At 41.4% G+C, this 27,631-nt stretch overlaps 1 protein-coding gene across 1 annotated transcript in view; it reads left to right on the top strand.

Annotated features, from left to right (window-relative positions):
- Positions 1 to 27,631, top strand: part of ascc3 (activating signal cointegrator 1 complex subunit 3) — a 116,266-nt gene that overhangs the window by 71,438 nt on the left and 17,197 nt on the right. The window contains 9 exon segments of the mRNA XM_088998470.1: positions 5,109 to 5,254; positions 6,432 to 6,552; positions 7,212 to 7,354; positions 8,112 to 8,249; positions 10,133 to 10,253; positions 11,654 to 11,786; positions 12,178 to 12,303; positions 13,641 to 13,752; positions 13,827 to 13,961. Of these exon segments, the coding sequence (XP_088854596.1) occupies positions 5,109 to 5,254; positions 6,432 to 6,552; positions 7,212 to 7,354; positions 8,112 to 8,249; positions 10,133 to 10,253; positions 11,654 to 11,786; positions 12,178 to 12,303; positions 13,641 to 13,752; positions 13,827 to 13,961 (1,175 nt within the window).

Here is a 27,631-nt window from a genome sequence, read left to right as displayed (position 1 = left end):
CTATTTGATATTCGCTGACACAAATTCCCAGCTGACAAATCAGCCCATTTCCAAAACGGAGCTTGGGCGCAATCTTCTGCATTTTCTGGGTGCTACATTGCTGTCCTTGACGGCTCGAATTGATATGGGAGGACTCCTTGAATCAATTGCAAACTTTTATGCTTTCCTCTTCAGAACTACTTGAATCATATTCATAACTGGATGAGTAACAAGAAAACATCTCCGAATTTGAAGCCATTGTTTTGATTCTCGAGCAAGGCAAGACGTCTTGGCGTGACGTCACCAACAGGGTGATGGGACCTTCTGAAACTGACCATTTCCGGATTCATTTTGAAGTCATTTTTATTGGTGTTTTTCATTTAACTAAAAATATCAGCCTGCCTGATTTGGGTATTTTAGATGCTATAAACAAACAAAAAATGGTGCCGGTTGTCCTTTAAATGTAGTATGTACAAACCTCATAGCACAGTAAGAACACTACAACCCAATTTATTAACTGTCTTTCAAATGTGAAAAATATCCCTGATCAGTTAATAAATTTGTCTCAAGGAATATGGCGTTTACATATTATTTCGCAGATACTTGGAGGAGGAAATGGAAATAGTAGATTAAAATAACATATGCACTGTGATTTATCAAGATTGCGTCTGTTTTTAATCGAAGGGGCAAAGTTAAAGAAATCAACATTTATTGAAAAATGGAATCACTTTCAACATTCAAAACATATTATTACACAACGAAATATTCAAGCTCAATAATACCTACTTGTGTTAAATTCCGCCAATCAGAAGCCTGCTTCTTTCTTCCGGACTTTCGCAAGCGTTATAAAGCCGTGCAATTTCATGTCATTTTCCAAAAATAGATGCACAGAACCTCAGCCCAGCAGAAAGATTCAAAAGAAGCTAACAACATATGTGACGCTACAAAACGTAAATTTACATTAAACCGTGACTGTAAAGTGTACGTGAGACTTATGAAAGGGGCTTAGTAGGAAGCAATGCAAACTTTGCATTGTGCACCGCAATGATAATCGACAACTGCAGCAAAATCTACAGCCATGCACAATTACCGTAAATTAAGCAAGGTAGAATTTGATTTAAAAAGAAACTTTATACTTTATGACAATGTTTTTAATGTGATTGGTTGTCTCATTGTGCTTCAAGTTGTGAAAAATGGGGCAGGCAACTTTTCAGTTATTTGCCCTGTTGTTCGCTAACTTTTTGGCATGAGTTTTAGAACTGTTTGTACTATAATTTGGGCAAGTTCGGCGGGCCGGATTACAAAACCTAACGGGCCGTATGTGCCCGCGGGCCGTAATTTGCCCACGTCTGGTCTAGCCTCTCTGACTTTCTCTGCAAAACCTCTAATATGAGTTGTCTCTCTAATGTACTCATTCCTGACCCTATCCGACCTGGTCACTCCCAAAAAAACCTCAACATCTTCAGCTCTGCTACCTCCAACTCTGCTTCCTGTCTTTGCTTCAGTGGCACTGTCTCCAGTCCAAACATCATGGCTGGTCTCACCACTGTTTAATACACTTTTGCTTTCATCCTGGCTGAAACCCTTCTATCACACATCACACCTGACATTTTCCTCCAGCCTGCATGGACACGCCTCTTCACCTCTTTTCCACACTCTGCATTGCTCTGGACAGTTGACCCCGAGTACTTAAAATCCTCCACCTTCTTTATCTCTTCTCCCTGTAGCATCACTCTTGCACTTGGATCCCTCTCATTCACACACATATTCAGTCTTGCTGCGACTGATCTTCATTCCTCTCCTTTGCTGGGCATATCTCCACATCTCTAGTTTCTCCGCCACCTGTTCCCTGTTCTCGCTACAGATCACAATGTCATCTGCAAACATCATGGTCCAAGGAGATTCTTGTCTAACATCATCTTTCAGCCTGGCCATCACCACAGCAAACAAGAAGGGGCTAAAAGCTGACCCCTGGTGGAGTCCCACCTCCACCTTGAATTCCTCTGTCACAATGACAGCACACCTCACAACTGTCTTACAGTCATGATACATGTCTTGCACCGCTCCCACATACTTTTCCGTCACTCCAGACTTCCTCATGCAATGCCACAGCTCTTCTCTGGGCACCCTGTCATACGCTTTCTCCAGATCTACAAGACACAATGCAATTCCTTCTGACCTTCTCTGTACTTCTCTATCAGCATTCTTAAAGCAAACACTGCATCTGTCGTACTCTTGTTTGGCATGAAGCCATACTGCTGCTCACAAATGTTCACTTCTGCTCTTAGTCTAGCTTCAAATACTCTTTCCCAGAGTGTCATTGTATGGCAATCAACTTTATTCATCTGTAGTTAGTACAACTCTGCACATCTCCTTTTCTTCTTAAAAATGGGCACGAATAAACTTCGTCTCCATTCTTCAGGCATCTGTTCACCATCTAAGATCTTGTTGAATAACCCAGTCAGGAACACCACCGCCACCTCTCCAAGACACTTCCATACCTCGATTGGTAAATCATCAGGCCTGAGTGCCTTTCCCTCTTCAGCACCCTGCTCACTTCATCCTTGCTAATGTTTGCTACGTCTTGGTCCACAACAGTCACGTCTTCTACTCATTGTTCCTTCTCATTTTCCTCATTCATCAAAGTACTCTTTCCATCTTGCCATCACACTACTGGCACCTGTTAATACATAGCCATCGTTATCCTTAATCACCAGAACCTCCTGCAGGTCCTTACCATCTTGGTCTCTCTGTCTCGCCAGCCTGTAAAGATCAGTCTCACCTTCCTTGCTGTCCAGCCGAGCATGTAAGTCATCATAGGCCTCTTGTTTGGCCTTTGCCACCTTTACTTTAACCGTGCGCTGCATCTCCTTGTACTGCTGTCTACTCTTCTTCTTTGCTAACCTCTTTCTTTGTCTACACTCCTGCACCTCCCCATTCCACCACCAAGTCCTCTTATCTACCTTTCTTCCACTCGATACACCAAGTACTTTCCGACCTGTGTCTTTGATTATGTTCACTGTAGTTTGCCAGTCATCTGAAAGGACCTCTTGCCCACCCAGTGCTTGTTTTATTGTTTTACCTCCTTCCTAAATGTCATGCAACACTCTTCCCTTTTCAACTTCCACCATTCCTTCAGCGTTCCTCATCTGGAGTCCAAACCTGCCCATCACCTCCTCATCATCTTTGTTTCCTGCACCAACATGTCCATTGAAGTCATGTCCAATTACAACCCTCTCACTTCTCGTGATGTTCTGTATGACTTCATCAAAGTCCAACCAAAATTTCTCCTCCGCCAGCTCACATCCTACTTGTGGGGCATACCCACAAACAACATTGAACATCACACCTTCAATTTCTAGCTTCAGACTCATCTATCTGATACTCATCCATCTATCATTCTATTTGATACTCTTTTTACTTCTAAGACATTCCTAACAAACTCCTCTTTTAAGGTAACCCCAACTCCATTTCTGTTTCTGTCTTCACCATGATAGAACAACTTAAACCCTGACCCTAAGCTTCTAGCCTTGCTCCCTTTCCACCTGGTCTCCTGGACACACAGTATGTCTACCTTTCTTCTTCTTCTTCCTTCATGTCAACTAGCTCTCGACCTTCACCTGTCATTGTTCCTACATTCAAAGTTCCTACTGTTAGTTCTATACTCTTGGCGTTCCATTTCTCTCTTTTCCTCCGGGCACACCTCCCTTCTCCTTCTTCGACCAACAGTAGTCAATTTTCCACTGGCACCCTGAAGGTCAACAGTACGAATGGCGGCCGTTGTTAACCCGGGCCTCGACCGATCCAGTATGGGATTCAGAGGTTTGATTTGCATATTTGTTTTGGCAATTTTTTTTACGTCGGATGCCCTTCCTGACACAACCCTCTGTATTGGGACCGGCACAATAAGACACTGGCTTGTGCCCCCTTGTGGCTACATTTTTTGTCCATCAATAATATTGACGATAAATAATTACAATTCAGGTTTTTAAAATACAGTATCCGGAACAATTCGTTTGCATATTAAACTTACTCCCCACATTTGAATTACCCAATTTAAAACAACGCACAGACGCTGCGATACAAATGCATTACATGTCTGTTTCTTCTTTTTTTATTTTTTTCCATTTATAAAATACGTTATATTCATGTCACTCGCTACAATGAAGAATAAAGCTGTTTGTTTGCTCTTTTCTCCAAAAGTCCACACTGATCTTTGTTTCAGGTTGTGTATTTCTGTCAAGTTGCATGCCAGACATATGGGCTTGAACTTTAAATATTGCTCTGACAATAAAAGAGAGCCAAGACACATCACTATTTTGAACCCTTGAGTTGTTTTTTTTTTTTTTTTTGCTGCAAAGGATGACACAATCACTTATTACTAGTTTAGATGGATTTGTTTTTCCTTTAAAAAAATCAAATTATCACCTCATGCATTGTATTTATTGGTGTCATAATTGTGAGGTAATAAAATTATGGGTGATGATCTGAAACAGAAATTTCTGAGTGTGGCGAGAAAACAAAATTAGAATGAAATCATCGGGCAATAAGCATTCATGTATTTGCCCATTTTGTTAATTAAACAATACATCCCAGTGCAGTGTGTCTGTTAAGGTACAGAAGAACCCAACCAGTTCATAGCCACATTCCTCAAACCCTTCATTCATGAAAAATAAAGACTGTGATTTTTTTTAACCAATTCAAGACATTATTTTTTTAAACAGCAAAAATCGATGAAAAGGTTTCTTCAGCCGTCATCTGTACTTGTACTTGTTTATAAACCTTCACTTTTGTACAGATGACGGCTGAAGAAACCTTTTCATCGATGGACCACTCCTGTATGACTGAGAGCTTACACAGACAAACAGCAAAAATGTAAACCCAATGAGTGTAATTGCAAAATATTTTGAACTGTATACACCCAGTGATTGCCAAGCGGGCTTGTCATAACTAATTGATATGTTGAGTCAGGCATGTCTTAACATCCATGGCAGAGGCTCTGTCAAAATCTGACATTAACTCACTCAGGCCCGTGGGTTCGATCAAACTCTGGTTATAAACCACTGCTCCAGGGTCATCACTCTATTGTGTACTATTCCAGATAAGGCAGACATTTTGTGTGATTACAGGGGAAGATAGAGGTCCGGTGTTGGAAGTCATTGTGTCACGTACAAACTTCATCTCTTCTCACACCTCCAAAGATGTCCGCGTTGTCGGTCTCTCCACTGCCCTTGCTAATGCACGAGATCTTGCTGACTGGTTGGGAATCGCACAAGTAAGGAAACTGTGATGAATGGTCAAGGCCAGCCCAGGTCTTTTCTGCTTGGTCTGAATCGAAAACATACCACATGATATTATACTAATGTATTTTCTAAGGTCAGTTGTCAATTTGGTTAATCGTGTTGCATTATTTTTGCCTGCATCACTTACAGTACACGTAGTATGTGTGTGTTAGGATGTTTGATTGATTTTTGTAAATGTCTTATTATCCTGTAATGCATGTCAATGCAATCTGCCCACGGTGTTCAGAAGCAGTTGTAGCAGCTGATGTAACCTTATTAGAAATGGGATTGTTTCTGAAACCAATCAGATCTCGGTTAACTTCTATAAGGAAAACACATCTGTAGCAGGATGCACACGAATACTATCCGTTTGATTATCACCACCTCATATTGAGTGTAATGCATTTTATTTAAATGCAATGCCTTCTTTTTGTCATTTTATCTGATACATTTTGATTCATAACTTCTATGATACACATAGCACAGTTCAGTGCCATTTCATTGCATTTTGATATTCATCAAATAATGTTGGGTTCCATTATTCCAATGTCTTGATAGTGGTTTTCATCAGTTTATTTGGTCCATTATATTTAGTCCATTACAACAAATACACATTAACACAGTTTGATTGTGTATGATTTTTTGGTCTGTCTGATTCAAGTTCTTTGTGTAACCCCTTTTAAGTTTTTCTTTGATTAACAAAGCGATACCAACAATATTGTTCACATCTGGAGATGAGTCATCAGTCTGGCCACAAGATGGGGTTATTGCCCATGCTTCCACTCCCTGAAGCTGCTTTACTTTTCTGCTTGTACTGAGTGGGCTAATTGGATTTTTTTTATTGGTACACTTAAAAATACTTAAAAACACATGAAAAGACGACACATAGTAGCAATAGCGTCCTAAATCACACTTTGACTGCAATGTTGTTGACACGGTGCTGTTGCACACCACCACAACACATTGAAATCCATCAACACCATAGAGCTTTCAGACTTTGTAGCACCAGTCTGGCAGCAATTTGTGTCTCGGTTTCTGAATGAGAACGTTAGAAACCTCACACTACTACCAGATGGGGCTTTGTAACACCAGCTGCTCTCATTATACTTTATGCATTCTGTTTCCCCCTCTCCGCTTTTCTCCACACCCTTCTTATCTTTTGTTCGACAGGTGGGTTTGTTTAACTTTCGTCCTTCTGTTCGCCCTGTACCGCTGGAGGTTCACATTCATGGGTTCCCCGGACAGCACTATTGCCCCCGCATGGCCACCATGAATAAACCCACCTTCCAAGGTAACTGACTATTATTTGTGTGAATGCTAGAGAGCATTCATACACATAATTCTGGAGAACAATTCTTTGTTAATCGACTCGCCACATTTTCAGGGCTTTTACCACCAGTCACCACTAAAATTTTAAATGTACATTTCTCATGTTGTCTACGTCAGCCTGTAATAATAGTGAAAACATGTTGAGCACAATATTTTTCATTTTGTGGAGGTGATAGTGGGTTTTGCTCATTGGAGCTTGCATTTGATGTCAATAAATCCAAAATATTTTGCAACCTGCTTTTATATCTTCAGAGGTTGAAATAGACGAGAATAGGAGTGTGCGTTTGAATTTGCAATGATTGGACACCATTTCAAACATGTGACAACGCAATGCAACTAACACATCCAGGAAACATTATTTATTGTCTACCCTCTCTGATGTACACAGTCTGAGATGGGGTGGGAGAAAAAGGTCATGCATTAAAATTGATGCTTGCTCATGAATTTAATCATTAAAAAAGCCCTCGAACCACTACAGATTATGTGAGGCAGGGTAAATGTTCATGCTGACATCATCAAAACAAATCATAATGGCACTAATAACAATATATTTTCATTGTATTTGGAAATGGTGATATTTTTTAACATTATAATTATCGACTTCAACACCTACTTTCACAGCAATACGTAGTCACTCTCCAGCTAAGCCAGTGCTGATTTTTGTCTCTTCACGACGACAAACCCGACTGACAGCTCTGGACCTCATTGCATACCTGGCGACAGAAGACAACCCTAAACAGTGGCTGCATCAGGATGAGAGAGAAGTACAGTCTACCACCACCGACCAGATGATTTACTTCACCTGCGACATCAAAGATCATGCATACATGCATTGTTAAAGTGCAGCAATATGAAAGGCACATGCATTCTATCATCCATAGCTTCTAATCATGAAAGGGGAATGCAAGCATGTATTTTTACATTGTGTGTTTGCTTGCAAATATACCCTGTTTTATGCAGACTTAGTTCACAGCAGTGTGTTACATCTTGTCCAGATTTGTAAAATGGCTAAATTCCACGCATTGTAACTGTCCCATCTGTGTCGACAAAGAGTGGGTTTATATGATGAAACAACATCAATTTTTCTTATTAAGCATCAATACAAAGCTTGGTTTTAAGGTACGTTTTGGGTCCCAATTGGTCCAGTATCCAAACACATTGTAAAACATTTTTAAAAAAATAAGATAAACAACTGACGCTTTATAACAAGGCTAGAGTAATTGTCAAATGAGTGTAGATTTTCCCTGACACATCATTTGGGAGTTGTTTCTCAATTTTAATGGATTTGATGGAAGTAGTAATGTGAATCTCTGTAGGTTCACACACCTTATGATTATAAGGTAACCTTAAAAGCAAATCTTTTATTTGTACTTTTTACCCCTGGTTTTCTTTCTTTGCAAGCACGTTGAAAGCAAAGTTGAAACTGGTTTGCAGTTGGATTTTTTCATGTTAATTCAAAACGCCCAAATACAGTATAATTTTAATTCTTATTTCTGTGACTGTCTTTTGGGCATTCTGCAGATTGAGGACATCATTGCCACAGTCCGGGATTCGAACTTGAAGCTCACTTTGGCATTCGGAATCGGGATGCATCACGCTGGTTTACATGAACGAGACAGAAAGACTGTGGAAGAACTGTTTGTCAACTGCAAGATCCAGGTACAACCTTTCTGCATGCACCATGTTTAGACATCATAAGATCGTCCACATTGATATTGTTGGATGAGAACAATTATTAATCTTATAACTACGACAGTGGCAGTTAGCTGTAAGTACAACCAGTACTAAAATAAAGAAATAAATACATAAATAAATAAGACTTGCGCAATCTCGCTACAATGTTGTTTCACTTTCACAGCTATGATGCACAGATTTTTTTTAGTACAGTTTTTATGAATTTTATATATTTGTTTTATATCCGTGCATATTTTTCTGCATCCTGATTGACGAAGTGACTGCAGACCAATGTCGACAATTGTCATGTCACGTTTGTAGAGGTTGCCAAAAAGTGTGTTGGTCGTTTTAATTCTGTAGTATAGTATTGTATTTTGCAATATTTGCAAACGATAAAGCTGAATATTTTACAGACTTTGCCTGTCGCAGGTTTTTCATGGAACTTGACCCCTGCCATAAACGAGGTTTCAATGTATTTACTCCACACCACAAATGTGGGAATGATGAGGCCATGCAATTTCTTTATTTTAGCTGTAGAGTGGATTTGATGAAAAACTGAAAAGATAATGCTATTTGGAACAAAACATATTTTAAGTTAAACATTACTGAACTAGGTTTATTTAAAATAGACTGCATAAATGACTCACTGGATCAACACGGCAGCATCAATCAATGAATTTCTCATCACATTTTGGCATTTTTCTTTTGTGATGATTTCACTGGGGCCTCTTTTAATTGTTGGGGGATTCACGTTAGTTTCTATAAATTTGATGTGAAATGACATTTTAGCGGTATCTTTTGAAAATATTTGTTTTAAATACTGGTAGTTGTTGAGGAACATTTCAAGCACCTTTCAAAGCTCAATGTCATCAAATGGTGTGTATAGTTCTGCTTTTTTGAATGTTGCTGTGCCGATGACCATTTTGTGTTTGATATCCTTTTACTGAGCATCTTCATCTTTATTAAGTTGCGAGAGTTGCTTGTTCTGTAGCCACAAGGGGACACAAGCCAGTGTCTTCTTGTGCTGGTCCCAAGCCCGGATAAATACGGAGGGTTGTGTCAGGAAGGGCATCCGACGTAAAAGCTTGGCCAAAACAAACATGCCAATCAAACCTCTGAAGATGAAGATGGAGGACACTCATTCGCTGTGGCGACCCCTTGAAGGGAAAAGCCAAAGGAAAAGAAGAAGTTGAGGTTACAGTAATTAAATCATAGTTCAACTTGTCCATTCGGTTTGATGATTGTAATTGCATGGTAGGTTAAGGTTGTCTTATAATCATGACGACTTTTAAGGACTAGTATCTGTGCCTTCTTTTTTGAATCAACACTGAGGCCTACTAAGCATCTGTGCATGTAAAGCTAAGCATTTGGGAACCCCTGCTCCAGACTCTGGAGATTGATTTGTCCTCAAAATTTGACACTTATTTCATCCCTTAATGATATTTGTTATGCATGATGAAAGCTCTCTCGATTAATTAGGTTTGTTTCTTTATTTAAATTTGCAGATAATATTTCTGGAGACTTTTGTGTACATGAGATACACTTGAAAAGCCCAACATTTTTTCTGTCACATATTTAAAACATTTACTCATCGATAAAATGACATTCAATTTAAGAAACACTGGCGCGAATGGCTGGCGCTGCTCACCCGCAGAAAAAAAATGTAATTTTCCTGTGACTGTAAAGTGTCCTTGAGAATTTTGAAAGGTGCTTATAAATGAAATGTATTATTATTATTTATGATAAAATGGGTGGAAGATTCCAACAAAAAATCTAACACAAGTGACAACACAATGTAACTAACACATACAGTGTATTTATTTTGTTTTCATAAATGTCAGGATTTAATACTTGTCAACTGATCTCAGGTTTTGATTGCCACAAGCACTCTGGCTTGGGGAGTGAACTTCCCTGCTCATTTGGTGGTTGTCAAAGGAACTGAATACTATGATGGAAAAACCAGACGATATGTGGACTACCCCATTACAGGTAGGATTTTGTTTGTTATCCTTGCAAAAAATCTTAAAGTCCCTTGGAATAAAAATGGATCACACAAGTACATGGATAAGAGGGAATAGTTCAGTGCAAGAGACCAATTACAAAAGAGGGTTTTGTATGTATTATACAATAAAAAACTGCTATGTTAAATGTTAATATTGCCAGTTTTTGAAATGTCTGCCCGGAGGCCCGGTGCGTACGTACACCTTTTACGTCGGGCGTACAACTTTCAAAATGTCTCGGCCAGGGTGGCCGACAACTTATTCAAGGAAAGAAAAAATAAATGTTTTCAAATCAAACGTTTGTTTTATTCAATAAAGCAAAAGCTACAAGAAAACCGCTACAAGCCACGTGGACTCCTATTCCTAAGCGGCTTTCTAAACTCTCAAGTACACTTTTCAGTCACGGTGTAGTCCGAAGCACGAAACAGACTTCTGATTCGCTGCTGTGCCGAGTATGCAAATTTCCAAACGAATGTCCATTTTGCAATTTGCATTCAAATTAAGATTTGCAAATTAAAATTTGCATACAAAATACCAAACGAACGTTTGTTTGGCAATTTGCATACGACAGCCAATCAGAAGCCTGTTTCGTGCTTTGGACTACACTGTGACTGAAAAGTGTACTTGAGAGTTTTGAAAGCCGCTTAGAAAGAGGAGTCCGCGTGGCTTTGAGCAGACAACGCAACGCAAACATTGCATTGTGCACAATGACGACAAAAGACAACTGGAGCAAGATCTTCAGCGAGGAATATTTACCATAAATTAAGCAAGGGAGCATTTGTGGTAGGTACTTCCTTAATTTAAAAAAATCCTTTATACTTCCCAACAATGTTTTTTTTTTTTGCGATTAGTCATCTTATTGTGTTTCAAGTTGTGAAAAATGGGGCAGGTAACTTAATGGCAACTTTTCAGAGTTGTCTGCCCAGAGTTCAGAGTTTTTGCCATTAATTTCTGACACTGATATTGCAGTACAATATTTACCGTTTTTGTTATGTTTTAGCAGCGGCTCATAATTCTTTGGGAAGGTTTCGAGCCAGATGACCTTCCTGTTTAACTGTTTAACTTGTTTGGGCTCCCTTGGTCTGTTTTTGTTTTTTTAATAAAATACAATTAATTGACCGCATCATATAATTAAAATAGAGATATTTGGAAATTCCATGTTTTTTAATCAGCTTTTTTTGTGTGTTTGTTTTTTACTTTTTTACCTATTTTATATCTTGTGTCTCCAAAGTGTGACATTTAAATGGTCAAGCTCCAAAAGCAGTGACTATTATATATTTTTTTCCAAGAGTTGTAGCCATTCTGATTTCAAACAAGCAGCCAAAATATCATGCAAAGTAGATCGTATCGGAAATATGTATCGAGTTGTTATTTAATGTGTCTCTGTAGATGTTCTGCAGATGATGGGACGCGCAGGCCGGCCTCAGTTTGATGACCAAGGCAAAGCAGTTATTCTTGTTCATGACATCAAAAAAGACTTCTACAAGAAATTTCTCTATGAGCCTTTTCCTGTTGAGTCCAGGTGAGTGCATAAAATGATGCACTTGCTGTAATACAATCTAGATAATCCTTGTACAAGTCTTAAAATATTCAATGTAAAATTGATGTGTTAATGTCATCAACATAGACATGCAAAGGTATTCTAATTTACATTTAGCACAAGTAAATTTATTTTCTACATCAGCTGGGGCATTTGATGTAAACGCTATATGTAACAGAAGACCGTATGTGGCTTTCATTTTGATTGGCATATTATTCACATTACTTTTATTGTTATTGCTGCAATTATTATTATTATTATTATTATTATTATTATTATTATTATGGGTAGTAGTAGTAGTAGTAGTACAGTACTATACATATTGGTAGGAGTATTGTCAAACGTAGAAATTGAGTCATTGTTGTATCCTCAGTCTCCTCAGTGTGCTGTCAGACCATTTGAATGCAGAGATAGCTGCAGGGACTGTCTCTTCCAAGCAAGATGCAATGGACTACCTCACCTGGACGTATTTTTTCAGACGACTGGTGATGAACCCCAGGTTAGTTGGTTATACATGATTATGATTTGTAACAGTAAAAGCTTCAGTATCACACTAAAATGAAAGAAAGTTTATGACAATTCGTACGTGTTTTCAGCTGTTGAATTCTTAAAAGGAAACACTGCTACATCACCAAACAAAACAATACAAACGCTGACCTAAACTATTAAAATACATTGTGTAGAATATATACTAATTTATTTTAAATTGGGAGGGAAAAGTGTTTGTATACAAGATAAACTGAGACAGAGTGGCTGCCATCTTTTCGTGTGCACAACATATTTTAGGTACTGACAATGAAATGAAATTCAGTTCCAGTTACTATACAGTTCCAAATGGAACTGTATAGTGCCTCTTTGCAATTTTTTGATGACGATACTAGGGCAGCGTGTTCGACCGGAAACAAATTCCTTGTGTGTTCTACATACTTGGCAATAAAAATGATTCTGATTCTGATTCTTATTCTGAAATACTGTTGCATTGAAATGTGGACTGATAGACAGAAACCACACAAAAAATGTCAATTAAACAACCTTTGAATTATCATACTTTCTTATCAATATTTTGCTGGAGATTTTCATGACTTCATCTGAAAACTTACTCAAAACTATGACTGAAATATAATTGTATTGTGAGACCTTCAAAGAGTGATCAGGAATTGGGAACACTGCAAAAAATATCATTTGGTTATGCCCAAATCTTAGATGACATAGTTATTTCACATTTATAATTTATTGATGTTGAATACCTACTGGCTTTTAGTAAACCGTGCAATTATTTTCTCTCTCATTTTATAGATGTAACACAATTATGACCTCGTGAAAATTGTCTTTGAATATACATTGGTTTGGCTTCATGTGGTAACTCTTAAATGGCTCTACCAAGCATGGAACCTATTTACGACAGTTTCATAGTGCAATCTGGGAGTCATTTTCTGGAAGGAGTGGTCATTTTCCTTTCGTTATCTTCTGTAAAGTTTATACAGAATTGTTTCCAGCAAAATGTTTTTTTTTTAATGCCTACATTGCATCAGACTTTTCAACGACCCACATCACATCTAAGGGTTTGCTACCTTACTTGTGTGTGTGTGTGTGTGTGTGTGTGTGTGTGTGTGTGTGTGTGTGTGTGTGTGTGTGTGTGTGTGTGCGTGCGTGCGCGCGTGCGCGCGTGCGTGCGTGCGTGCGTGTGTGTGTGTGTGTGTGTGTGTGTGTGTGTGTGTGTGTGTGTGTGTGTGTGTGTGTGTGTGTGCGTGTGTGAGAGAGAGAGATTCAGAAAGATAGAAACACATGCCCACACACATTCACAATATTAGCTGACGTCAAATGCATTTTTTTCAGTTATTACAGCTTGGAAAACGTCAACCACGATTCTATTAACAAATACCTTTCAAGTCTGGTGGAGAGGAGCCTGCGGGACTTGGAGTGCTCCTACTGCATTGAAATAAATGAGGTGTGTGCTTTTGTTGAGTGTTGAGTTGTTTGCATTATACATCTATTTCTCTTTTGAAATTTCTGATTCTCAAGGATGACCTGAGTATTGAGCCTCTGACCTACGGTCGCATTGTGTCCTATTATTACCTGAAACATCAGACCATCTGCTTGTTTAAAGAAAGACTGAAGGCTGAACTTCCTATCCATGAGATTCTTTCCATTCTAACTGTAAGTATTCACATTTCCGCTGCAGAGATATTTGTCTGTCCGCATGTTAGCGGAATGCTTTCTGGTTCCAAATGAATCTGAAGACGTCAGGAATTGTTCAATCGGATTTCACCAATTGCATTTTTGGATTGATTTTTTAATCAGGTTCTACCAATTGCATTTTGGGATTGAGGCCTGAATTTCGGGTTATTTAGTTTTAACTGGACAGATTATGCAAACAGAATTTATTTTCTGTTTTGTATATTGCGTCCTTGTTTGCTGTAATGATTACCAATAAAATGTCTATGGATGAAGCGTTTTAAATTTGGCTACGTTTTTATTTAACATCAGAATCAGAATCAGAATCATCTTTATTGCCAAGTATGTGGAACACACAAGGAATTTGTTTCCGGTAGAACACGCTGCACTAGTATCGTCGTCAAAAAAAACTGCTAAGTGGCACTATACAGTTCCATTTTGGCTACTGTTGAAAGAGTTCAAAGAGTTCAAAGAGTTAATGGTTCACATAGCACTGTCCCTTCACAAGCTTCTATGCCCATTACTTAGCACAGGGGTGTCAAAGTCATTTTTTGCCGCGGGCCACATTGTAGTTATGGTTTCCTCTCGAGGGCCGTTATGAAATTGGGGAACCCATTAGAATGTTTAAATCCCTTCAAATATTACATATAGAGCACACAGCAAATTAATGAACAACTCGTTTTCAAATCTGAAGTCACTGAAGTGACTTTATTGTGGTTGACATCCAAAAATATGAAATTTTGGCTCAGATTTTATCAATCATCATGGAATTTAACAAGTTTGATTGGCTTTCGTGGGCCGAAAAAAATGATGTGGTGGGCCGGATTTGGCCCGCGGGCCTTGACTTTGACACCTGTGACTTAGCAGATGAGTTTGAGAAAATGTACTCTTTTCAGCAACTTCCACCTTCAATCTCAAAGGAAGCACTATAATGTCACAAAAAGCTGCAGTGTTTGGATAAATTCTTGTTTTATAGGCGGAGCTATATTCATGTTTGGCAAAGTGTCTGCTCATATATGTAAACACATGAATTTGCATGCTTCTGCACACTAAGGCTATGTTCACACAGCTGATAAAGTGCAACCTCCTTTTACTTTCTTGAAGCTGAGAAAAATGTCTTCAGACGGAGTTGCTTGATAAAAGACAGTTAATCCCAAAGCTTTAAACTATTCATGGTGGCAAATGCACACATTGACTTGGATGTATCAGAACTGCCCTCCGAAAATGTTTTAGCCATGCTTAATTATAAATCAAGACGTTTCCTTTGTGTGAAACAGCAACAAAGCATCCCCCCATGTCCCCTACACTGTCTCGCCTACCAGCTGCACCACAATAGTGAAGCTTCTGCGCTCACTTTCCCTTTTTTTTCTATATACTGTATTTTATTTCTGACACAGCAGTGACATGCCTTCTGTAACTGCTTCAATCTGCACATCAACAGAAGCTTACTAATTGATAGGCATTTGTTTTTCTTGAAGCACATTATCGTACACCCACCCTTTACCTCAACCGCTTCCCCTCATGAATTTCACTAGCTTGCTGGAATCTCTCAATCCATACTGTTTTCGCATCATAGAAGGAGTACTTAATCATTCACATGAACATCTTTAACTTTACTAAAGTCCCTTTTCAGCTCCTATATTTTGTGACTCTGACTTGGACCGGAGATTGATGGTGCATCAAAAGTCCTCAGAGTGGGGGATGAGAAGAGTGCAAGGCAAAGGGAGACATTATGTTGATGGTCCTATATTAGCCATAGTTAACCTGGAGTGAATTACCGGTTATGAAGGTGTGCATCTTTCTGCTTCTTTACAACCAAAACTACTGGAAACAAGACCAAACACATCAGCATGGGCATAAAGAGTGACTTAATATCCCTGAGCTATGCTTTCGATGAAAAGGTTTCTTCAGCCGTCATCTGTATTTCTTTGAAGGTGTCGAATGTTTCGCTTCTTATCCAAGCAACTTCGTCAGCAAACTAGTCTTACTGGTAGTTTAGGCCCTATATATATATATATATATATATATATATATATATATATATATATATATATATATATATATATATATATATATATATATATATATTGTGATATCATGAGAGGCTAGCTCAGACATGGGCAAACTACGGCCCGCGGGCCACATACGGCCCGTTAGGCTTTTTAATCCGGCCCGCCGAACCTGCCCAAATTATAGTAAAAACGGTGTCTGAAGCTCATGACAAAAAGTTAGCGACAACAGGGCAGATAACTGAAAAGTTGCCTGCCCCATTTTTCACAACTTGAAGCACAATGAGACAAACTAATCACATTAAAAAACATTGTCACAAAGTACACAGTTTTTTTTTTTTTTTGAATCAAGAATGTACCTACTAATTTATTTTAAATTGGGAGGGAAAAGTGTTTGTATACAAGATAAACTGAGACAGAGTGGCTGCCATCTTTTCGTGTGCACAACATATTTTAGGTACTGACAATGAAATGAAATTCAGTTCCAGTTACTATACAGTTCCAAATGGAACTGTATAGTGCCTCTTTGCAATTTTTTGATGACGATACTAGGGCAGCGTGTTCGACCGGAAACAAATTCCTTGTGTGTTCTACATACTTGGCAATAAAAATGATTCTGATTCTGATTCTGATTCTGAAATACTGTTGCATTGAAATGTGGACTGATAGACAGAAACCACACAAAAAATGTCAATTAAACAACCTTTGAATTATCATACTTTCTTATCAATATTTTGCTGGAGATTTTCATGACTTCATCTGAAAACTTACTCAAAACTATGACTGAAATATAATTGCATTGTGAGACCTTCAAAGAGTGATCAGGAATTGGGAACACTGCAAAAAAATATCATTTGGTTATGCCCAAATCTTAGATGACATAGTTATTTCACATTTATAATTTATTGATGTTGAATACCTACTGGCTTTTAGTAAACCGTGCAATTATTTTCTCTCTCATTTTATAGATGTAACACAATTATGACCTCGTGAAAATTGTCTTTGAATATACATTGGTTTGGCTTCATGTGGTAACTCTTAAATGGCTCTACCAAGCATGGAACCTATTTACGACAGTTTCATAGTGCAATCTGGGAGTCATTTTCTGGGAGGAGTGGTCATTTTCCTTTCGTTATCTTCTGTAAAGTTTATACAGAATTGTTTCCAGCAAAATGTTTTTTTTTAATGCCTACATTGCATCAGACTTTTCAACGACCCACATCACATCTAAGGGTTTGCTACCTTACTTGTTCGTGTGTGTGTGTGTGTGTGTGTGTGTGTGTGTGTGTGTGTGTGTGTGTGTGTGTGTGTGTGTGTGTGTGCGTGCGTGCGTGCGTGCGCGCGTGCGCGCGTGCGTGCGTGCGTGTGTGTGTGTGTGTGTGTGTGTGTGTGTGTGTGTGTGTGTGTGTGTGTGTGTGTGTGTGTGTGTGCGTGTGTGAGAGAGAGAGATTCAGAAAGATAGAAACACATGCCCACACACATTCACAATATTAGCTGACGTCAAATGCATTTTTTTCAGTTATTACAGCTTGGAAAACGTCAACCACGATTCTATTAACAAATACCTTTCAAGTCTGGTGGAGAGGAGCCTGCGGGACTTGGAGTGCTCCTACTGCATTGAAATAAATGAGGTGTGTGCTTTTGTTGAGTGTTGAGTTGTTTGCATTATACATCTATTTCTCTTTTGAAATTTCTGATTCTCAAGGATGACCTGAGTATTGAGCCTCTGACCTACGGTCGCATTGTGTCCTATTATTACCTGAAACATCAGACCATCTGCTTGTTTAAAGAAAGACTGAAGGCTGAACTTCCTATCCATGAGATTCTTTCCATTCTAACTGTAAGTATTCACATTTCCGCTGCAGAGATATTTGTCTGTCCGCATGTTAGCGGAATGCTTTCTGGTTCCAAATGAATCTGAAGACGTCAGGAATTGTTCAATCGGATTTCACCAATTGCATTTTTGGATTGATTTTTTAATCAGGTTCTACCAATTGCATTTTGGGATTGAGGCCTGAATTTCGGGTTATTTAGTTTTAACTGGACAGATTATGCAAACAGAATTTATTTTCTGTTTTGTATATTGCGTCCTTGTTTGCTGTAATGATTACCAATAAAATGTCTATGGTTGAAGCGTTTTAAATTTGGCTACGTTTTTATTTAACATCAGAATCAGAATCAGAATCATCTTTATTGCCAAGTATGTGGAACACACAAGGAATTTGTTTCCGGTAGAACACGCTGCACTAGTATCGTCGTCAAAAAAAACTGCTAAGTGGCACTATACAGTTCCATTTTGGCTACTGTTGAAAGAGTTCAAAGAGTTAATGGTTCACATAGCACTGTCCCTTCACAAGCTTCTATGCCCATTACTTAGCACAGGGGTGTCAAAGTCATTTTTTGCCGCGGGCCACATTGTAGTTATGGTTTCCTCTCGAGGGCCGTTATGAAATTGGGGAACCCATTAGAATGTTTAAATCCCTTCAAATATTACATATAGAGCACACAGCAAATTAATGAACAACTCGTTTTCAAATCTGAAGTCACTGAAGTGACTTTATTGTGGTTGACATCCAAAAATATGAAATTTTGGCTCAGATTTTATCAATCATCATGGAATTTAACAAGTTTGATTGGCTTTCGTGGGCCGAAAAAAATGATGTGGTGGGCCGGATTTGGCCCGCGGGCCTTGACTTTGACACCTGTGACTTAGCAGATGGGTTTGAGAAAATGTACTTTTTTCAGAAACTTCCACCTTCAATCTCAAAGGAAGCACTATAATGTCACAAAAAGCTGCAGTGTTTGGATAAATTCTTGTTTTATAGGCGGAGCTATATTCATGTTTGGCAAAGTGTCTGCTCATATATGTAAACACATGAATTTGCATGCTTCTGCACACTAAGGCTATGTTCACACAGCTGATAAAGTGCAACCTCCTTTTACTTTCTTGAAGCTGAGAAAAATGTCTTCAGACGGAGTTGCTTGATAAAAGACAGTTAATCCCAAAACTTTAAACTATTCATGGTGGCAAAAGCACACATTGACTTGGATGTATCAGAACTGCCCTCCGAAAATGTTTTAGCCATGCTTAATTATAAATCAAGACGTTTCCTTTGTGTGAAACAGCAACAAAGCATCCCCCCGTGTCCCCTACACTGTCTCGCCTACCAGCTGCACCACAATAGTGAAGCTTCTGCGCTCACTTTCCCTTTTTTTTCTATATACTGTATTTTATTTCTGACACAGCAGTGACATGCCTTCTGTAACTGCTTCAATCTGCACATCAACAGAAGCTTACTAATTGATAGGCATTTGTTTTTCTTGAAGCACATTATCGTACACCCACCCTTTACCTCAACCGCTTCCCCTCATGAATTTCACTAGCTTGCTGGAATCTCTCAATCCATACTGTTTTCGCATCATAGAAGGAGTACTTAATCATTCACATGAACATCTTTAACTTTACTAAAGTCCCTTTTCAGCTCCTATATTTTGTGACTCTGACTTAGACCGGAGATTGATGGTGCATCAAAAGTCCTCAGAGTGGGGGATGGGAAGAGTGCAAGGCAAAGGGAGACATTATGTTGATGGTCCTATATTAGCCATAGTTAACCTGGAGTGAATTACCGGTTATGAAGGTGTGCATCTTTCTGCTTCTTTACAACCAAAACTACTGGAAACAAGACCAAACACATCAGCATGGGCATAAAGAGTGACTTAATATCCCTGAGCTATGCTTTCGATGAAAAGGTTTCTTCAGCCGTCATCTGTATTTCTTTGAAGGTGTCGAATGTTTCGCTTCTTATCCAAGCAACTTCGTCAGCAAACTAGTCTTACTGGTAGTTTAGGCCCTATATATATATATATATATATATATATATATATATATATATATATATATATATATATATATATATATATATATATATATATATATATTGTGATATCATGAGAGGCTAGCTCAGACATGGGCAAACTACGGCCCGCGGGCCACATACGGCCCGTTAGGCTTTTTAATCCGGCCCGCCGAACCTGCCCAAATTATAGTAAAAACGGTGTCTGAAGCTCATGACAAAAAGTTAGCGACAACAGGGCAGATAACTGAAAAGTTGCCTGCCCCATTTTTCACAACTTGAAGCACAATGAGACAAACTAATCACATTAAAAAACATTGTCACAAAGTACACAGTTTTTTTTTTTTTTTGAATCAAGAATGTACCTACTACAAATGCTACCTTGCTTAATTTACAGTAAATGTGCATGGCTAGTTTTTGCTGCAGTAGTCGATTGTCATTGTGGTGACAATGCAACGTTTGCATTGCTTCCTACGAGCCACTAAGCCCCTTTCATAAGTCTCACGTACAGTTTACAGTCACGGTTTAATGTAAATTTACGTTTTGTAGCGTCACATATGTTGTTAGCTTCTTTTGAATCTTTCTTCTGGGCTGAGGTTCTGTGCATCTATTTTGGAAAATGATATACAATTGCACGACTTTATAACGCTTGCGAAAGTCCGGAAGAAAAAAAGCAGGCTTCTGATTGGCTGTCGTGCCGAGTATGCAAATTTCACTGCAGGTAGCCTATGTCTGTGTGCTTGGCGACGGTACACGCGTATTGTTTGCGCGTGAAGGCGAGGGCGTCAGTGAGGAGTTTGTTGAGCGCGCGGTCAGGACAATCCATCCATGATTTGGCGGAATTTAACACAAGTAGGTATTGAGCTTTAATATTTCGCTGTGGAATAATATGTTTTGAATGTTGAAAGTGATTCCATTTTTCAATAAATGTTGATTTCTTTAACTTTGCCCCTTCAATGAAAACTTTTTAAAAACAGACGCAATCTTGATAAATCACAGTGCATATGTTATTTTAATCTATTTCCATTTCCTCCTCCAAGTATCTGCGAAATAGTATGTAAACGCCATATTCCTTGAGACAAATTTATTAACTGATCAGGGATATTTTTCACATTTGAAAACCAGTTAATAAATAGGGTTCTTACTGTGCTATGAGGTTTGTACACACTACATTTAAAGGACAACCGGCACCATTTTTTTGTGTTTCCCACTGACATCAGAAAAACGTTTTATAGCATCTAAAAGACCCAAAACAGGCAGGATGATATTTTTAGATAAATGAAAAACACCAATAAAAATGACTTCAAAATGAATCCGGAAATGGCCAGTTTCAGAAGGTCCCACCCCCTTGTTCGTGACGTCACGCCAAGACGTCTTGCCTTGCTCGAGAATCAAAACAATGGCTTCAGATTCGGAGAAGATGTTTTCTTGTTACTCATCCAGTTATGAATATGATTCAAATAGTTCTGAAGAGGAAAGCATAAATGTTTGCAATTGATTCAAGGAGTCCTCCCATATCAATTTGAGCCCCAGAAAATGCAGAAGACTGCGCCCGAGCTCCGTTGGAAATGGGCTGATTTGTCAGCTGGGAATTTGTGTCAGCGAATCTCAAATAGTTGTCTTGGTGCAACACACAACGATTCACCATTGCGTTATTTATGCGTTTTCCTTCTAATTTCGCCATCAACACGGATCAACACGAAGTTTTCAGACCAAACAAAGTACCCAAAATGCATTGTGTGTCGCTTTCTCGGTCAGGGGCGGTCCAAACGTGACGTCACATGGGGATCGTCATCAACTCGAAAACAAGACTTCGTGAATATTCAGCGCAAGTCTTAGAACGTAAACTATAGCTATATGCTGTGGAATCTTTGTAAAATACGCTCAGTAGAAGTAATTTGAAGTGATTTTATAAATTATGGACATAACTTGTCCGGAGGCGTCGGTTGTCCTTTTATGCTTCAGGTTTAGTATTTCCGGCCCAAACACTCCCTCCAAATACTCTTGGCCCGGCCCCTCTGTCAAATAGAACCCAATGCGGCCCGCGAGTCAAAAAGTTTGCCCACCCCTGGGCTAGCTCTCAGCGGGACAGGACAAGAAGTGCAGTGGACGACAACTTTGGATACAAACAAAGGTTTTAATCAAGGGTTTCGGGGGAATTCACAAGCAAAAAAAGGTTTGAATAGTGTCTCTTCCAATACTTAAATCCAAATAAAGTCTCTTCTGAGGTAAAACTGAAGACGGGGTTCTTTTCCAAGAGTCTCTAGGCCTCACCCCTCTTGACGTCCTCCTCATGTAGCCTAGCCACCTTTAGCAAGGTCCAAATCCAGTGTCCTGTCGTGTGGTCCCAACTGGCAATGAGTTCCATGCAGCAATCAATTTCTTCACAGAGCACAGCAATCGAGCTTGTCTTTCCCCAAGCTCCTCACTCAGAGACTCTCTGCCTTAAGAGCCTTGCCTGCCAATCAAGCCGTGATCAGCCGCAGGTGTGTGGTTTGAATTGCTGCCTTCCACCAGCTGGGGCCAAGACTCTCTCTGGGTGGAGCCATCTTAGGGGGATGTATTTCCCCTCCAGCCTCTCGTGACATCACACATCTCCCCCCTTGAGACCGACGTCCTCGGCGGGGTGAACGATGCGAAACCGGCCAGGAAGGCCTCCCTTCGGGAGAGGGCATCCGCATTGCCTTGGCGCTTGCCAGCCCTGTGGACAACAGAGAAGTTAAAGGCTTGCAGACTCAAGAACCACCTGTTTACTCTGCTGTTGGTCTCCTTGTTCCTGGCCATCCATTGGAGAGGAGCATGATCAGAGATCACTGTAAAACGTTCTCCCAGGAGATAGAAGCGTAATGACTCCAAAGCCCATGTAATGGCAAGGCACTCCTTCTCCACTGTGGAATAGTTCTTTTCTCTGGGCAACAGCTTCCTGCTAAGGTACAGGATGGGATGTTCCTCTCCTCCATGTACTTGCGAGAGTACAGCCCCCAGACCAACTTCTGATGCATCAGCTTGGACAATGAAGTCCTTGCTGAAGTCTGGTGCCACCAGGATCGGGCTGGAACACAGCGCCTGTTTTAGATTGACGAAGGACATTTTGGCCTCTGGGCTCCATTTCACCAATCGGGAGTGTTTTTTGGTCGTCAATTCTGTCATGGGGTCTGCTATAGTAGCAAAGTCAGCGATAAAGCGTCTAGAGTAGCCAGCCATGCCTAAGAACGACCTCACCTGCTTCTTGGTAAGGGGTTGGGGCCAATCTTATATAGCCCGTAGTTTTGCTTCTTGAGGCTTCACCAGCCCCCGTCCTATAGTGTAGTCCAGGTAGTTGGTCTCGCCAAATGCCAACCTGCACTTTTTCGGGTTTGCTGTGAGACCTGCTTTTCTGAGGGAGTCAATCACAGCTTGCACTCGGGGTAAGTGACTCTCCCAGTCAGGACTCTGTATGACCACATCATCCAAATATGCTGCCGCGTACCTCTTGTGGGGGGGTGAGAATCCAATCCATTAGGCGCTGAAACGTGGCGGGTGCTCCATGGAGACCAAACGGAAGCCTGGTGTACTGGTAGAGTCCCTCAGGTGTGGCAAAGGCTGTCTTCTCCTTTGATGCTGGGGTCAGGGGCACCTGCCAATAACCCTTTGTGAGGTCGAGAGTGGTGATGAAGCGTGCCTGTCCCAGGGAGTCAATAGGATCATCAACACGAGGCATCGGATACGCATCAAATTCAGACACCTCATTCAACTTCCGATAGTCATTGCAGAATCGTATTGACCCGTCTGGCTTGGGAACCAACACGATCGGACTGGCCCAGGCACTTTGGGACTCCTCAATTACACCAAGTTCCAGCATCTTCCTTATCTCCTCCTGAATCGCGACCTTACGGGCCTCCGGCACACGGTAGGGACGCTGGTGTACTGTTTTTCCAGGTGTGGTGCATATCTCATGTTGCACCACCTCTGTGTGCCCAGGTATGGAGGAGAAGACGTCTTGGTTACGCTCGACCAATTCGAGCGTCAGCTGGCGTTGGTGTGAGGACAAACTTGGTCCCATCTGGACTTCTTCTCATGCCGGTTCCTTAGCTTTGTTGGGGGGGAGACAGCTGAACAGCGCCTCTCTGGCATGCCATTTCTTTAGGAGGTTAACGTGGTAAATCTGCTCAGGTTTCCTCTTACCAGGTTGCCTCACCTTGTAGTTTACCTCCCCCATGCGTTCGATGACCTCAAAGGGCCCCTGCCAGGATGCCAGGAATTTGCACTCCACCGTTGGCACCAAGACCAGCACTCTGTCCCCTGGCTTGAACTCTCGAGGCTGGGCAGGTCTATTGTAGGAGGCTTGCTGCTGTCGCTGGGCCGCTTTGGATAAATGGCCTTCATCCTTTCCCTCATGTCCCCCACATGCTCGATGAGGGTACGTTGTCGGCACGGCTGCTCTTCCCACGCCTCTCTGGCGATATCCAGCAGTCCCCAGGGTCTGTAAGAGTACAACAGCTCAAAGGGTGAAAAACCAGTAGAAGACTGTGGTACCTCCCTCATGGCAAACAGCAAATACGGCAGCAGTTGATCCCAGTTTCGGCCATCTTCTTTGATCACTTTCCTCATCATGGCCTTGAGGGTCTTGTTGAACCGTCTACCAACCCATCCGTCTGTGGGTGGTAAATGGAGGTTCTCAGTTGCTTGACCTTGAGCAGGGCACATAGGTCCTTCATGACCTTGGACATAAAGGGGCTTCCTTGGTCTGTCAGTATCTCATTTGGGATTCCCACCCGGCTGGTGAGAGCAAATAGTTCCTTTGCAATCTGTGTAGTGGTAGCCTTTCTGAGGGGAACAGCCTCTGGAAACCGAGTGGCATAATCAACCATAACTAAAATATATTGGTGTCCCCTAGCACTTTTTGGTAGAGGTCCAACTATATCCAGCCCAAGCCTCTGAAAAGGGGTCTCAATGATATGTAAGGGAATGAGCGGGTTTCTGTATGTGGGCTTTGGCGCCACCTGTTGGCACTCCGGGCAAGAACGACAATAGTTCTCCACATCCTTGTGCAGCCCTGGCCAGAAGAACCATTGCAAGATTCTCTCTTTCGTCTTTTGTACCCCTAGGTGTCCCCCTAGCAGGTGCATGTGTGCCAAGTCCAGGACTGTAGCTCGGTGTGGCTGTGGTACGAGAAGTTGTTCACTTACTTCACCATTTTGCTTCGTTACCTGGTATATTAACCCACGGTCAACAGCAAAATGGGGGTATGTGGGACTCGTCCTCTCCCCCAGTACTACACCCTCTAAAACTTGCACATTTTTCATGGCGTCCCTGGGTTCTCATCACCACTGGAAGCCGGGAGATTTTCTCAGACTGGAGTCTCCTCGGCTGTCTCTGGGCCAGACTCCGTCTCCGGTGGGGCATTTGCTGTCCCTAGGAAAGCACAGGCTGGGGAGAGTGAATCAGGGGGGTAGGCTGGAGCATTCACGACACGCATCTTACCCCTCCCCTTCCGAGGTAGTCGGGCCAGTCTTTCCTGTGTTTCTCTCCACAGTGGGTGAAAGGCCGGGCAGTCGCGTCCAATCAGAAGGAGGACAGGGAGAGAGTCACCACGCCAGCTACTATGCGGATGATTCCCTTGGTTGTCGTCATGGTGAGTTCGGTGGTGTGGTACTCTCTGGTGTCTCCGTGGACACAGGAGACTGGAAGGGTTTTCTCTGGAGACAACCTGGTTGGATCCACCAGCATTTGGCGCACCAAGGTGACCAGGCTTCCGGAGTCCAGCAGGGCTTCAACTTCCTGTTGATTCACTGTCACTGGACAGGTGGGGGGTCTTGTTAGTGAGCTTTCACTACCCCCCAGGAGGGAGGCATAGTGAGCAGGGTGGGCACTGGAAGAGTCAGCGGTCGGCATGGACTCTTCCGTTGGTTTTCCACAGTGCCGTGAGATGTGTCCCGTCTCTCCGCATCTGTAGCATCGTCTGGGCCCAGTGTACCCGGGTTTCTGCCAATGCCTGGGTGGGCTTCTGGTGCCGCCTGGAGCTATCTTGGCTGTGTTGGGGAGCTTGGGCGCCTTTGTGCGGGCCATTCCAGTCCTGGGTGGGGATGTGTTGCCGGTTTCCTTCCTGGTTGTTCGCAGCATCTCCGCTGTGGCCTGGTACTGTTCCACTGCTGCCACTGTTTGACAGGCAGTAGTCAGCGACTGCTGGCTGATGATCTTTTTTTGCCTCATAGGGCAGGGCTCGTAAGTAGCGATCCACGACAATGGCCTCGACCACCTCAGCTGCCGTGCTCCTTTCCGGTTCCAGCCACTTCCGGGCGATGCGGGCCAATTCGTGCATCTGTGCCCGTGGAGGTTGGGCTGGCTGGAACGTCCAGGTGTGGAAGCGTTGTGCCAATCCGAATTTGGTGAGCCCATGTCTGCTGAGAATTTCATCTTTTAGATAATCATAGTTGTCTGCTCTGTCTGCGGTCAAGTCCAGGACAGCATTCAGTGATTCCCCTGTCAGGAAGGGTGCAAGCAATCCCACCCACTGCTGCTTGGGCCACCTTTCTCGAGTAGCTGTTGCTTCAAATGTATGCAGGTACGCCTCAATATCATCCGTCACCCCCATCTTGGCAAAAAAATCACCCGCCTTCACCCGGGGATTGTTCTTAGCAGCCATTTGTTTTTGCAAGAGCAATTCCTCTGCCTTCAGTTCATTTGCTCTCTTTTGCTCCTCTAGGAGAGCCAAATTGGCCTGATATTGGGCTTCCTGACTTGCGAGAAGGGTTTTCAAGATATCTTCCAATTTTTTTGGAAGTTATTTTCAATTTAGAAAAAAACATAGCACAAAGCATCTATGTCTATGCACTTATTAATGCTTGTCCAGTGCCCGCATCCTCCACCATATGTGATATCATGAGAGGCTAGCTCTCAGCGGGACAGGACAAGAAGTGCAATGGACGACAGGTTTTCTGAGGTAAAACTGAAGACGGGGTTCTTTTCCAAGAGTCTCTAGGCCTCACCCCTCTTGACGTCCTCCTCATGTAGCCTAGCCACCTTTAGCAAGGTCCAAATCCAGTGTCCTGTCGTGTGGTCCCAACTGGCAATGAGTTCCACGCAGCAATCAACTTCTTCACAGAGCACAGCAATCGAGCTTGTCTTTCCCCAAGCTCCTCACTCAGAGACTCTCTGCCTTAAGAGCCTTGCCTGCCAATCAAGCCGTGATCAGCCGCAGGTGTGTGGTTTGAATTGCTGCCTTCCACCAGCTGGGGCCAAGACTCTTTCTGGGTGGAGTCATCTTAGGGGGATGTATTTCCCCTCCAGGACACAGCCTCTCGTGACATCACATATATATATATATATATATATATATATATATATATATATATATATATATATATATATATATATATATATATATATGTATGTATATCCCTACTGTCCAGACATGGCGGTGCCAGACTCTGCTATGATAGGTTCCTGCTCTCAGGTTGGGGGGAGCAGAGGACTACTCCCTGCAGCTCCACTGATTGTTCCTATTGTTCTGATCAACGACTGGTCTTATTGCCCCACTTCCACCGGTATCACCTCATCAGTATTACTAATCCTATGTTGCCTAAGCAGGCTATTGTATGAACAATCCAAATTGAACCAAATTGAAGAAGACACAAAAGAAAATTACAGTCGAGGAGAAGAAGGAGATCATTGAGAAACACGAACGAGGTGTGCGTTTGTCTGATTTAGCCGCTTAGCGGATATGCTAAGTCCATTTCAATGTGTATCATTGTGTTCAGCTGATAGAAAAGGCTTGGCACGAGGTTACCCTTCGATCCTTGAAAGCAGC

Source organism: Hippocampus bargibanti, linkage group LG06 (assembly GCF_051943395.1).
Source record: "Hippocampus bargibanti isolate YZ-2025 linkage group LG06, ASM5194339v1, whole genome shotgun sequence".
In the NCBI taxonomy this organism is placed as follows: Eukaryota; Metazoa; Chordata; class Actinopteri; order Syngnathiformes; family Syngnathidae; genus Hippocampus; species Hippocampus bargibanti.
This window is presented reverse-complemented; position numbering and strand designations above follow the sequence as displayed.